Source organism: Bubalus kerabau, chromosome 3 (genome assembly GCF_029407905.1).
Source record: "Bubalus kerabau isolate K-KA32 ecotype Philippines breed swamp buffalo chromosome 3, PCC_UOA_SB_1v2, whole genome shotgun sequence".
Classification (NCBI taxonomy): domain Eukaryota; kingdom Metazoa; phylum Chordata; class Mammalia; order Artiodactyla; family Bovidae; genus Bubalus; species Bubalus kerabau.
Window position 1 is genome coordinate 143,007,065 of NC_073626.1, and position 14,558 is coordinate 143,021,622.

At 41.0% G+C, this 14,558-nt stretch overlaps 1 protein-coding gene across 2 annotated transcripts in view; it reads left to right on the forward strand.

Annotated features, from left to right (window-relative positions):
- Positions 1 to 14,558, forward strand: part of AOX1 (aldehyde oxidase 1) — a 69,908-nt gene that overhangs the window by 17,104 nt on the left and 38,246 nt on the right. For both annotated transcript variants that reach the window (XM_055573053.1, XM_055573054.1), the window contains exons 8-16: positions 396 to 476; positions 1,035 to 1,179; positions 1,882 to 1,974; positions 3,052 to 3,203; positions 3,407 to 3,500; positions 5,156 to 5,265; positions 7,432 to 7,616; positions 8,941 to 9,103; positions 11,283 to 11,375. In XM_055573053.1, the coding sequence (XP_055429028.1) occupies positions 396 to 476; positions 1,035 to 1,179; positions 1,882 to 1,974; positions 3,052 to 3,203; positions 3,407 to 3,500; positions 5,156 to 5,265; positions 7,432 to 7,616; positions 8,941 to 9,103; positions 11,283 to 11,375 (1,116 nt within the window). The remainder of the gene's footprint in view (positions 1 to 395; positions 477 to 1,034; positions 1,180 to 1,881; positions 1,975 to 3,051; positions 3,204 to 3,406; positions 3,501 to 5,155; positions 5,266 to 7,431; positions 7,617 to 8,940; positions 9,104 to 11,282; positions 11,376 to 14,558) is intronic.

A 14,558-nucleotide genomic window follows, 5' to 3' on the forward strand; every position in this document is an offset into this window, starting at 1 on the left:
CTTAGTGTCTCTCAGTTTAAAAAAAAATGTGCTTCAAGTCTTTTCTCTAGTGGAGATGTTAGGGAAAAGGGAAGGGCAGGGAGCGCTAAGAGAGGTGGCGGGACGTTCAGGGGAAGGTTCTGGTTCTCAGTTGTGTCTGGCCTGCTGCCTCCTCTGCTTCCCCCAGACCCCAAGGAGCAGGTGCAGGGCTGGGGGCCCACCGGCAGCTGCACTCAGTCGCTAGCAACCTGGTCTGTGTGAGAGCCCTTGGCTTAGAGCCCGGGTACCATGGTTGGTCAGTGGGCTTTTCTGTCTGTCTGTTCTGTGTCTATCTTCATCTGACCTCATTCCACAAAGGATTTAAAATAGGGAGAGCTGCCTGATGACAATAACTTCTGGTACTTTCTCTTTTTAAGACAAGCCTGAAACTCTTCTCAGAAGAGGAGTTTCTGCCATTGGATCCAACTCAAGAGCTGATATTTCCTCCTGAGCTAATGGTAAGTAAGGCAAAGTTGAACTCATGCCAGAGGACTTCATGGTGAAATGTGAAGAAGGATATTTGCTATGGATCCTCTTGAAAGTTGATTGGCAAACAGGTAATATCCCTCTGCCATTCTCAGTCCAGTCTAAAGAGTGTGGGATCGAGGGAGGAACACTTGATTGTAATAATCAGCAGATAGTATCTATTACAAAATGCCCTAAAATGACATCACAGCATCTGGAGGTTTAGACATGTTTTCTTCTTCCAGTTTTGCTGAGTTTTGTTCTTCCATCAAGTGTTTTGATGAAATGAAACATGCAAAGTATTTTTAAACTTTGAAATAGATTCTTTTAAGATATAAAAGAACCAACAGGAGATATAGTCTCCAGAAGGAGTACAATATTGTCACATTTTTGTCCCATACTCTGATTTCTAGTAAACACTACTTTTAGGTCACTGTTATTTTATTTTTTAAAGAGATCTCTCTTTCCTTTCCTTGTTCCTATAAAGACAGCAGAAGCAGGTGGAAATGTTATCATGAGATGATCTTGAATCTTTCTTGCTTTTTCAATAGACAATGGCTGAGAAAAAAACACAAAAGACCAGGATTTTTGGTAGTGATAGAATGACGTGGATTTCCCCAGTGACCCTGAAGGAACTTCTAGAAGCCAAAGTCAAGTATCCCCAGGCCCCTGTTGTCGTGGGGAACACCTCTGTGGGTACGTAGAAACCAGGGACTTCCTAGAAGAAAACTGAGGAAAAGGGCTTCAGGGAGTAAAACCTCATATATGCATGTTCTCGGGAAAAGCAGTCTGAAATAACATTTTAAATCATCTGTGCTTGACTTCCCTTGAGGATTGCTCAAGAGACTTTGACAGCTTGCATTACATAAGTGAGTTCCTGTCGCTCTAACTGGAGCAGTACACGGAGCTGAACCCCAGAGTCCTGCTCTGTAAGAAGTCAGCACAGCTGTCCTGTCTTTCCATGTGCAGTCTGATCTGGGGCTGGGGTTTGCAATTACTCTGTTTCCTCTCTTAGTGGTGTCTCAATGGATATAGTAGGTTTTCTTAAATTGCAGTGACAGACTCTTTCTGTTGTGTCCATTGTAAACTCAGTTTGACTACCTGCTTCTTGGAGGAGTCTCCCAGAACTCTGCCCAAGGAGAATTCTGAATATGCCCCAAGAGGACTTGGATGTGTCCGCCAAGTTTTCACGCTGACAAGTCCAGACGGCTCCACAAGTTTAGTGAAATTCTGTCTGTCCTTTTTCTGTGTGTGTGATTTAGCAATGAACAGAGCTATAGAAAGATATGTCATTTTTGTATGTTCTAAGGACATCAGTTTTAATCACAATTTCAAAAACTAAAAGGCAGTTAGGCCCCCCTTCATCCTAGTTTGCTTATTTTTTTTTCTAATCCTCAGGCCCTGACATGAAATTTAAAGGCATCTTTCACCCAGTTATAATTTCTCCCGATAGAATTGAAGAACTGAGTGTTGTAAACTACACAGATAACGGTGAGTCCTCAGGGTCCCTACTTTCTTAGTTAAACTGCATTAATCAGTTTATTTGCTTTGCTTAGTAGACACGCAGAAGAAATCATTCATAATTATAATATACAGAGAGATTCCCTTGTAAGGTGATCACATCCTGGAGGAGGCTCAGGGAAGAATCCTCTATGATTAGAGGAGATCCTGTCTGAATAGTTAGATTTTCACTGAAGAACTTTTATGTCTGCCATTCAGGGAACTGTAACAATTATTCAGTGAAGGGTACCATGCCAAGTGCTGGATAAACAATAAAGATGAGAGTCTTTGCTCTCCAAAGGCACAGTAGAGAACCAAAGCAAGTTTATGTATTATGCAGCTTCCAAACTGGCTTTTCCATTTCAATAAAGGAAACTGATGTAATGACAATGATGAGAGGCAATGAAATGTGAGTTTGAAGTCTGCCTCTGGAGTCCAGGTCCTGACTATGTCATAATTTAACTGAAAGACCTTAGTCAAGATACTTAACTGAACCTCAGTTTGTATGGGGCTATTACTATTTCAAAGCTGTGTTAGAATTCAAGAAGATTCTGGAAAGTATTCAGCATAGTGCTTGACACAGTGAGTATTCAGAAAATTGAGCCTCTATCACCCGCAGCACTATCACCCCCACTGTCGCCAACACCATCACCTCCTTCACCACCACCATTACAACCACTGTTAACTCCTCCTCTGTGTGTGTTCAGTGGATCAGTGGTATCCCACTGTTTGCGACCTGTCAGACTATAGCCCACCAGGCTCCTCTATCCATGGGATTTTCTGGGCAAGAATACTGGAATAGGTTGCCATTTCCTCCTCCAAGGAATCTTCCCAACCCAGGGATCAAACTAGCATCTCCTGCATTGGCAGATGGATTCTTTACCACTGCACCGCTTGGGAAGCCCACCTCCATTCCCAAGCACTATTCCTGCCATCACCACCATGACCACCAATAGCAGGGCAACATGTATCCAGCATAAAGATCCCATATCTGCAGTCTAACATCTAATGGGCATTTCCAGGTCAGCAGTGATCACACTGTGTTCTCTGCAAATGATTTCATTTCAGGGCTGACCTTAGGTGCCGCTGTCAGCCTGGCTGAGGTGAAAGACTTCCTGGCTAATGTGACCCGGAAACTCCCTGAGGAGAAGACACAGATGTACCACGCTCTCCTGAAACATTTGGAAACTCTGGCTGGGCCCCAGATCAGGAATACAGCTGTATGTATTTGATGACAGTAATAGCTAGTGTGTGCCCCTTGAATGACCATTCCCATCAAATCGTGACATATTTATTCTTTGAGAACAGACAAAAAGAATAGTTTTCCAAAGCTTTGATTCTTGTAATAAGCTTGATTCTTATTTTACCACTTGTGTCTTTATAATTTCACAACTGGAGTGAAAATAACCCATTCTTTTAAAAGTCTTTAGGGGGCCACATAGTGAGCAGGCATCCAGATTCAGATCTGAACCCTCTCCTGGCTGTGGGCAACTGTACCCTCAACCTGCTGTCAAAAGGTAAGTGACACCTCCTTCCTGGGGCTTATTAAACCCTGTTCCTCCTCTCCTTTTGCCTCTCCAGGGTTATAGGAAGTCCAGATTTGACAATTAGCATTCTTTCTAATATTAATAATTCCACCTCCCTTTTCAGATGCTTGGAAAGTTAGTCAGTCTGGTCCTAATTGTGCATGCACCTAGCATCTTCATCTCCTTCCTTTGGAAGACTTCTGGTAGATATTTTCCTATGCTGGCTGCCTGACCAGTGTTGGTGATTGTCCTGCTGTAATCTGAAGAGTGAAGAGACCTCTAGGCTCATACTTGAGCTGTCATTGATGGAAGCCTGCAAGTCTTTTTCTATTGAACAGTGGTTGAGCTTCATCCTATACTTTTTTGAGTTTTGTTTTTGAAAACCAAGCCTAAGATTTTTTCATTTATTTCTTTTATTTCAATTTAGTCAAAAATTATTAGAAAGATTCAATCGGTCCTCCATAAATCTGTATTTTTTTATTTAAAAATATATACTAACTTTCTCTTACCTGCATCGTTCAATGCCAACTCTTCAGAGCATCTAAACCACAAAATTGTCTTAATGAAGAAGCTGTATATTCTGTACTAGGTTCATCAGTCCATATTTCTCAATTCCACATAAATGCATTAATATATGAAACTTGTTTTTCTCTTTCTGACTTACTTTTTACCTCACTACAGTTGACGCAAGTTTGTTCCTTTTAATGGCTGAGTAATATTCCGTTATATAGATGTACCACAACTTCTTTATCCATTCATCTGTCAGGGGACATATATACACTATCATGTGTAAAACAGTTAGTGGGAAGTTGCTAAATAACACAGGGAGACCAGCCTGGTGCTCTGCGATGACCTAGAGGGGTAGGATTGGGGGAGGGGAGGGAGGCTCAGGAGGAAAGGGATATGTATATAATTATGACTGATCCATGTTGTTGTACGGCAGAAACCAAAACAAAATTTTCCACCCATTAAAAAATAAAGTTCTAAAAAAGATGTATGTTCAGTTATCAATTTAAGTAACATCCTTTAAAAAATCATTCATGGAGAATTAGGTTTTTTGATATAAATATAAACATTAAAAGAGTCTTAGTTTTTATCCCAAAGTCCTATTTCATTATCGCTTTAAATAGTTCCTCCCTCTGATATATTGATTAAAGAACAGAAACTCTTTAGGTGCTGAGAAAAGATAGAAACAAGTAAGACGACATCTCCCTAGTATAAAAAGTCATTAAAGGCAATTTATTCACTATTGTACTGAGTTCTTGAGTATACACAATAAATGTTTGTTGAATGACTTGCTTAGAATATCAAAAGATATTAATATCTTCTTTCTTCTCACAAATCTCAGAATGAATCGTATTGTTCAGCAAGTGCTTCCTAAGGTCCTTCTCTGCCTGACCTCTGGGCTACTCACCTAGATATTTTTATTTGTAATCAAGAAAAAAGGCAAAATAAAAATAAAAAAGATGGACCCTAGATGGGATGAAGCACTGCAAGACGCTATTACGTGGTGAAAGATTTTTTTAAACAGGAAGAGCACTTCTTTTCCCGATCAGTTTCCTGTATTTGGTAGAATTATTTCCCAAATTCTGGGGATTTGTTTAATAAAGAACAGATGCCAAGGAAAGTGTTCTTTCTTTCCACAGAAGGAAAACGACAGATTCCTTTAAATGAGCAGTTTCTCAGAAAGTGCCCAAGTGCCGATCTTAAGCCTGAAGAAATCTTGATCTCGGTAAACATCCCCTATTCAAGGAAGGTGAGACTGTCCTTTCAATTTCTTCATTTTACCTTTGAGCATACAGCTTGTTAATTCCAACATATAAGAGAGTTTTAAAAAAGGTGTTGAGTGGGGTAGTGGAGAATATGAGGATCTGCGAATATTTTTCACTTGTATTAAGTACTCTCCATCATTCCTAGAATCAGGAGACCTTCGACTCTGCTTCTCTCTCCATCCTTCTCTCTCTCCCTCCCTGCCTCCCCTCGCTGAAACCAAGCTCTAAAGTTACCTTCCTACAGATTTTTAAAAATTCTTTGTACTGTGAGGCTTTGTCACAAGTAAGACTGGAAACTATACCTCTACTTATACCTTGAGGTTTTGAAGAAGCTATAAATTTACAATAGAACTTAGTGGTAGGAAGAAGGGCTTTGGAGTCAGACTCAAGAGTGAATCCTAGTTCAGACCTACTGAATCAGTCTGAGCCTTGGATTCTCATCTGTAAATGGGAATGATTGAGCCTGCCTTGGAAAGTGTATGATTTTGCTGGCTAAGGCTGCAAAGAACCACAGCCTCAGTGGCATAACTACACTCTTCCTTCTGGAGGCCAGAAGTCTGATATCAAGGTGTTGGCAGTGTTGATTTTCTCTGAAGCTTCTCTCCTTGGCAAGCAGATAACTATCTTCTCTCTGTGTCTCCACATGGCTTTCCCTCTGTGTCTATGTCCAAATTTCCTCTTCTTATGACGACACCTCATTTATCTCATTTTTAACTTAATTGCCTCTTTAAAGACCCTAACTCCTAATACAGTCACATCCTGAGGAACTACTGGGAACTAAGACTTCAAGATGTCACTTTTGAGGGGACACGGTTCAGCTCAAGAGAGTGTGGCGAGCATCCGGTGAGGCAATGCATTCAAGCTGCCTAGTGCATAGTTGTCGCTCAGTGTGTTTCTACCAGTGCCACTTCACTTTTGCTTTTTTTTTAATTTTATTTTATTTAACTTTACAATATTGTATTGGTTTTGCCATATATCAAAATGAATCCGCCACAGGTGTACATGTGTTCCCCATCCTGAACCCTCCTCCCTCCTCCCTCCCCATACCATCCCTCTGGATCGTCCCAGTGCACCAGCCCCAGGCATCCAGTATCATGCATCGAACCTGGACCGGCAACTCGTTTCATATAAGATATTATACATATTTCAATGCTATTCTCCCAAATCAGCCCACCCTCTCCCTCTCCCACAGAGTCCAAAAGACTGTTCTATACATCAGTGTCTCTTTTGCTGTCTCATATACAGGGTTATTGTTACCATCTTTCTAAATTCCATATATATGTGTTAGTATACTGCTTACTTCACTCTGTATAATAGGCTCCAGTTTCATCCACCTCATTAGAACTGATTCAAATGTATTCTTTTTAATGGCTGAGTAATACTCCATTGTGTATATGAACTACAGCTTTCTTATCCATTCATGTGCTGATGGACATCTAGGTTGCTTCCATGTCCTGGCTATTATAAACAGTGCTGCGATGAACATTGGGGTACACGTGTCTCTTTCCCTTCTGGTTTCCTCAGTGTGTATACCCAGCAGTGGGATTGCTGGATCATAAGGCTGTTCTATTTCCAGTTTTTTAAGGAATCTCCACACTGTTCTCCGTAGTGGCTGTGCTAGTTTGCATTCCCACCAACAGTGTAAGAGGGTTCCCTTTTCTCCACACCCTCTCCAGCATTTATTGCTTATAGACTTTTGGATCGCAGCCATTCTGACTGGTGTGAAATGGTACCTCATAGCGGTTTTGATTTGCATTGCTCTGATAATGAGTGATGTTGAGCATCTTTTCATGTGTTTGTTAGCCATCTGTATGTCTTTTTTTGGAGAAATGTCTATTTAGTTCTTTGGCCCATTTTTTGATTGGGTCATTTATTTTTCTGGAATTGAGGTGTAGGAGTTGCTTGTATATTTTTGAGATTAGTTGTTTGTCAGCTGCTTCATTTGCTACTATTTTCTCCCATTCTGAAGGCTGTCTTTTCACCTTGCTTATAGTTTCCTTTGTTGTGCAGAAGCTTTTAAGTTTAATTAGGTCCCATTTGTTTATTTTTGCCTTTATTTCCAATATTCTGGGAGGTGGGTCATAGAGGATCCTGCTGTGATGTATGTCGGAGAGTGTTTTGCCTATGTTCTCCATCACTTTTGCTTTTAGTGGGAGTTCGTGTCAGCCTTCCGACAAGCCCAGCGGCAGCAGAATGCGCTCGCAATAGTTAATGCGGGAATGAGAGTGTGTTTTGGAAAAGGAGATGGCATCATCAGAGAGTTATCCATTGCATACGGAGGCGTTGGTCCAACCACCATCCTCGCAAAGAATTCCTGCCAGAAACTCATTGGAAGGTATGGAATCACGTCCTGAGATTCCAGGGAACCAAGTGGCTCTTTCTATGGTGACATGTAATTACAAGAAGAAAAATATTTACCACCTTTCTGTTTAATGACTTGGAATTCTAACAAGATTTCATGATTATTTCCATGTGTCTTAGTGAATCCTGAAGTGGGCACCATATAGTGTGTGTGTGTGTGTGTGTGTGTGTACCCATCTCCCAATAGTATTGATATAGAGACACAGTAAACAAAATGAGTAAATCTGCATTCTTTATTGTGAGAGAATAATTTATCATTATGAAAGATTCATTATGGGAGTTTGTTTTTCAATAACTTGCTAAGTGTATTGTATACCTGGCTGTTTATTTCTACAGGTAATAACTTGACTATAGATATAGCCATTATTTCTTAAGCCTTCACTAGGTATTGATTACCATTTCAGAAGTAATAAACTAATGATTAAAACCATGATCTTGGTCAAGCCACACTGCCTGGGTTAGAATCTCATTTCAACTCCTATGAATTATGTGATCTCAGTCAGCTTACTTAATCTTACCGTACCACAGTTTCCTTATCTATCAAAGGGGAATAATCATATCTCATGCCTCATAGGGCATTTGAGAGGATTAAGTGGGTGAATACGTTGTTGTTGTTCAGTACCTCTGACTCTAGGACCCCATGGACTGCAGCACGCCAGGCTTCCCTGTCCAGTCCTTCACTCTCTCCAGATATGAATACATATATATGAATACATGTCTCCCAGAATCAATACATGTAAGGTGCCTAAGTAAGTAAGTGTTAGTCACTCAGTCATGTCTGACTCTTTGTGACTCCACGGAGTGTATAGGCTTCTATGTTGATTGAATTCTCCAGGCAAGGATACTGGAGTAAGTTGCCATTCCTGTCTCTAGGGGATCTTCCCAACCGAGGCATCGAACCCAAGTCTTCTGCATTGCAGGCAGACTTTCTACAGACTGAGCCAGCAGTAAGCCCCAGAAAACAGAATTAAAACAACCTAGCATGCAGTCAACATTCTAGTGATATAAAGGGCAGTTACTCCTGGGTTGAGGACTTAACACAAGTTGTCATTTCTTTCTCATGACCATTCCAGGAGGTAAATTCTACCATGATTGCCCTTTTACAGGTGATGAAGTGGTGTGCCCAGGTCAGACACCCTGAGAATGGTGGACTGTGATTTGAACTTGGATTGCCTGACTCTGGAGCTTGTACTGTTTTTTTTTTTTCCATTAAATTGTCACTCTTTGTCTTACCTGTTAGCTGAGCTTGTGGGGTAGTGAGTCCTGTTGGGCTAGGAATCCTCTTTTGAACCTCACAGGCCCTGGGATGAAGAGATGCTGGATGCAGCTTGCAGGCTGATTCTGGACGAAGTCTCCCTCCCAGGCTCAGCCCCAGGTGGGAGGGTGGAGTTCAAGAGGACCCTCATCGTCAGCTTCCTGTTCAAGTTCTACCTGGAAGTGTCACAGATTTTGAAGGGGATGGTAAGTGGAACTGACCACATGTTCACTTTCCCAGGCCTGGGGGCCTCTGAGAATGCCCAAAGCAGGAAAGGCAACAACTCCTGCCAAAAAGCTATCGAATAGAGTAGAAAAGACAACCCACATCAGAAACTCACGGGCTTGCAGGGCATATGGCAGGCCATCTGTTGATGGGGTGTGTGCTTGGGGAAAAATTGCAAGTCAAGCACAGAGTTGTGTGGGATCTGATTTAGCACCACTCACTTATTTTTCTGACCTGTTGTGTGTCTCGATGGTGTTCAGAGAACTTGTTACTGGTTTGAACATATTTTCCCTCAGAAAAGCGTTTCTTCCACTTGCTGAGGTTTACCTTTGTATGTTTGGCTTTCTTCTCTGGGTTCAACTTTGTTTCTCTCACTTGTAAGATGGTGATGGAAGCCTCTCCATAAGGTTACTGAGAAATGGATTATCATAGGAAAAGGCTTCCTATGGTCCCTAATACTTCAGAGAACCATGGTGAAGACTGCCTAATAATCATAGTCGTAATCATCCGGGCATTCTTGCACCTGGTCTCCCTTATGACAAACAATTAAAGTTTACAAGACTGTTGACTAGGAAGGACACAACAAAAAAATATTTATCTCAGAATAAATTTACTGTACCCAAAGGGAACTTGAACCATGTTGATCACATTAATCCTAAACAAGCCCAGCTAACAGGTAAGACAAAGAGTGACAGTTTAATGAAAGATAAGATCACTTTTTATTTTCCTTGAAATTATTAGCATTGTTCATGGCTTCTGATCTAGTTTGGTCTGGTGGCAAGACCAAACTAGATCAGAAGCCATGAACAATCCTCATGTGGTATAGAAATTAGTATGTATGATAAAAAAATAAGTATGTGTGATCATAAAAGAGTATGATCACTTTAAATTAGAGACATGGAGTTCTCTCTTAGCATTGCTTCTGTAGGTATCTTCTCATTATACATGAGTAGAACAAAAAACCAGAACAGTCGTATCAAAGTTTTCAGAATAGAAGCTTGAAATCATATATAAGTGACTTATTGTCACCAGGTTATCCAAAGAGAGAAAATAAAGCCAACTCCTTCAATTAATAGTAAAGCAATATAATTTATTGAATGAATCCAATGATATAAATTACAACTTCCATCTTATAGTCTTTTACCTTCAATTCAATTTCCTCTGTTAATATTGCTCTACTATTCAAAAGAATAGGCTTTGTTGGCTTTAATTTTCTCTTAAAAAATTTATATTGTAAAAAATAGCCATTAGGTGGTACAGATGAACTTACTTGCAAAACAGAAATGGAGATACACAAACTTATGGGTACAAAGAGGGGAAGGGAAAATGGGATGAATTGGGAGATTGGGATTGACATATACACAATACTATGTATAAAATGGATAACTAATGAGAACCTACTGTATAGCATAGAAAACTCTACTCAGTGCTCTGTGATGACCTGTAAGGGAAGGAAAACCAAAAAAGACGAGATTTCTGAATATGTATGGATGATTCACTTTGCTGTACAATAGAAACTAACACAACATTATAAAGAAGTATACTCCCAAAAAATTAATTTAAAAAATAAAAGAAAAAAGAACCATTAGGTGCACTGTTTAAAATCTTGTGAAAGGATGAAATGACCCAGGTTTACTCAACTCTAGGAAGTGTTCCTCCTAGGGCCCTAGAATGCTTCCAGTGGGAGACTGTGGCAGAGAGGCAGCCCCAGCATCTTCCCTCCTTCCTGGTTGCCCAGGGGATACAGAACAGAGTTTGATACTTGTTAGCAATGGTGCACCTTTGCTCTGACCTTTTCCTGGTTTAAATCCTCTCTTCCTTTCCAACTATTTACTTAGCTTCTACCTTCCTGTTTTATTGGTTTGTAAGTCCTCAAATCGTTTAGGAAGGCATGTGAAAGAATCCTAAGAAACATAAAGATATTGGGAGTCAGTAATCTACTGTACTCACTTAGCTCTTCATAAAACATTGTCCTATGAATGGATCTTCCAGAGGTGTGTCCTGGAGGTCAGGGAGAACCCTGCTTGTACTTCCAGGATTCTGAATTAAGCAAGTGCTTAAGAAAGGTTAAACTTCACAGCAGAGCTAAGAACCATGCTAGCCTCTCTCCCAACACCATTCTGGCATATTTTAAATATCTACAATGGTTCTACTTTTCAGGACCCTGTTCACTATCCTAGCCTTGCAAGCAAGTATGAGAGTGCTTTAGAAGATCTTCATTCCAGACATTACTGGAGTACATTAAAGTACCAGGTTAGTGATTTTCTTTTTCTTTTTTTTTTAAATTCAAAAGACCCAGGCTAAAGCTTCTTTACGTGGACATCCCACTTACCTCTCAGTGATTCTCATGACTTTTTAGCCTGAACTCCCCTTCTGGTGAAACTACAGCCTACTTAGTGTTGATTAGAACTTCAAAATCAGTGAAGGATTGTGATTAATAATTAAGCTAGCAATGGTTATTTTTTTAAATGTCTGTTTTGAACTTGAAGAGTTCAAATGTGTTTTTGTTCTGTGGCTTTGTACCACTGATATGAACAAGCTGCCTAGTCTTCCACATGCCCTTGCCCTTGCCCTTGGCCCTGTATCAGGGCTGTGGGCTGCTTTGATTTTATTCACAGAGCCCTTGGAGGCTGATGAAAATGCAGTAATGCTTTTTGAACGAGCTGCTGGGTTATTTTGTTTGAATGTGGTGATCCTTTGTTCTCCCAGTCTCCCTTCTCTAAGTGTTTTCTCTGTGAATTAGAGTTTTAGAGCTGAATCAAGCATGAGTTCTAAGAGTTAATTTCAGGCTCTCCTAATGAACGCTTTTAGAACAGAATTTCTCATAACCTTCAAATGGAATTTTCAGCTACAATGTCGTAAGAGTATCACCTGAAGTCATCCTTTTGGTCAACTGGATAAGATCACTGTGCTTTTCCTTGAAATAATTAGCAAGAAACTTTACCTTGAAGGTTTTATTAAGTGAAGAACATGAAAAGGCTTTTAAAAGATTCTTTTTCAATAGATTCAGTTCATTGGATCTATCGTTGGACTTAGTTATAAAACTTTGCAGTATGTTGTAATGAACAATGAAGTTGATGTATACCTCTTCAGTTTTTAGGTTCAATATGTTCAAAAGTCAAATACACCAAACTCCATTGAAAGTGTTGAAAGTGATCATTTTGAAAGTCAAAAATAGCTTCCCTTTTCCCCAGTGTAAAATACAGTTACTGCAATGTTTGGCTTATAAACACCTTAACATTGCCTTGACCATGGAATAAACTTCAACAACCACAGGAAAAACAACAAATGAATGGGCTTTTAAAATCATTCGGAGAAAAGTGATAATCATCACATAGCTTGTTATTATAGATTGCAAGACCAAGTTTTGGAAGTAGTGTATTTCTCACACAGATGTTTTGATTTTGTTTTTGTTTTTTTTCTGGGTTTTCACACACACAAATACCCACTTTTCTAGAGGAACTTCAGCACTGATGACCAGCATTTTTTTTTTCTCCAAATCAGAGATCACCTGTTAGAGGTGACAGCGTTCTTTCCTCCGTGGTGTCTTTAGCTGTATAACAAGCACAAGCAAGGAATCAAATACACACTCTTTCATTAGTAGAGTCATTACAACTGGCTTTTAAAGAAGTGTTACATCTTAATCAATTTCATATTTATATAATATGTTCATATTGACTGAATATGTAAAATGTTCTCTCATTTTCCCCCTTCCTCTACATTTGTGACCTACTAGAGTCGGATACGACTGAGCGTCTTCACTTTCACTTTTCACTTGCATGCATTGGAGAAGGAAATGGCAACCCACTCCAGTGTTCTTGCCTGGAGAATCCCAGGGATGGGGGAGCCTCGTGGGCTGCCGTCTATGGGGTTGCACACGAGTCGGACACGACTGAAGTGGCTTAGCAGCCACCTTTAGTTAATGGTACTTAGGCCAAGTTCTAAATTATTTTTATTCATAATCTTCTGCTTTCTAGTTTATATAAAGTCAGAATGAACACACACACACACAAAAGCTCAGCTAATACTAATTTTTTGTGCCTTGTATTGTAGTAACTACGAAATTGAAGTTTACATTTAAGTGAAACAAATATGGACTTTAAAACAATAAATGTTAATCAGTAAACGTATATTTTGCTGCAAAACAGTACATTTTATATGAAATAGGAACGAGTTCAGAGCATCAAGGGCTTCCCAGGTGGCACTAGTGGTAAAGAATCCACCTGCCACTGAAGGAGACTCAGGAAATGTGAGTTTCAATCCCTGGGTGGGGAAGATCCCCTGGAGAAGGGAATAGCAACCTACTCCAGGATTCTTGCCTGGAAAATCCCATGGACAGAAGAGCTTGGAGGGCTACCATCCCTGGGGTCACAAAGAGTCAGACAAGACTGAACACACACACACCACTCTAGGTGGTAGCGAACATCTCATTTATTGTCAATATGCAACGTGTAAGCTTTCTCAACTGCACATTCTGGGACTCAAATACGAAAGTATGTACTTGTAGAAAATTTCCCATGCGTGCATGCGAGTTGCTTCTGTCGTGTCTGCCTCTTTGGACCCTACAGACTATAGCCCGCCAGACTCCTCTGTCCATGGGATTCTCCAGGCAAGCATACTGGAATGGGTTGCCATGCCCTTCTCCAGGGGATCTTCCCAACCCAGGGACTGAACCCTCATCCCTTCCGTCTCCTGCATTGGCAGGCAGGTTGTCTACCACTAGTGCCACTTGCCTTAAATGATACTGATTTAGAAACAGCTTCTATGGCTTCTTTCCCCCCAGGAAAGGTCTTGACCAGTAGGTGTTCTGTTGGTGACTGTTCTGTCTTCCCTCCTGCCATGTGCTGCAATCACTGTGAGCCTCATCTCAGAGAGAGTCCCTGCCCCAACCAGGCTTGAGCTGACCCCGTGAACAGCAGTGTAAGGCAGCAGGTGGGATGGGCAAGAGAGGCCTTTAGCTCCTTTAGCTCTCTCTGGGCCTCACCTTGGCTGACCAACCTTGGGCCCAAGTCTTCTCGAGCAAAGGCTCTGGGCATCTGGCCTCAGCCCTGGTGCCGGATGAAAGACTGATCCAGTGAAGTGTGGATGGGATGGCTCAGCACTGCATCACAGGGCAGAACTCCAGGCCTCAGAGCCGCCTTCTCCTTTCAGAGAGTAGCCTTTAGATGGTGGCTGCTTGACTGGCCATTTTCCTGGAATTTCCACCTCCCACCGTTCCATCAGCAGCACCTGTGGCAACTTTAGCCTTGCCCCTAGTATCTGAACTTGTTCTCTTGTAGCTGTTGTTTAGTTGCTCAGTTGTGTCCGACTCCTTTCTGATCCCATGAACTGTAGCACTCCAGGCTTCTTCTGTCCATGGGATTTCCCAGGCAAGAATACTGGAGTGAATTGCCCTTTTCTTTTCCAGGGCATCTTCCCTACCCAGGGATCGAACCT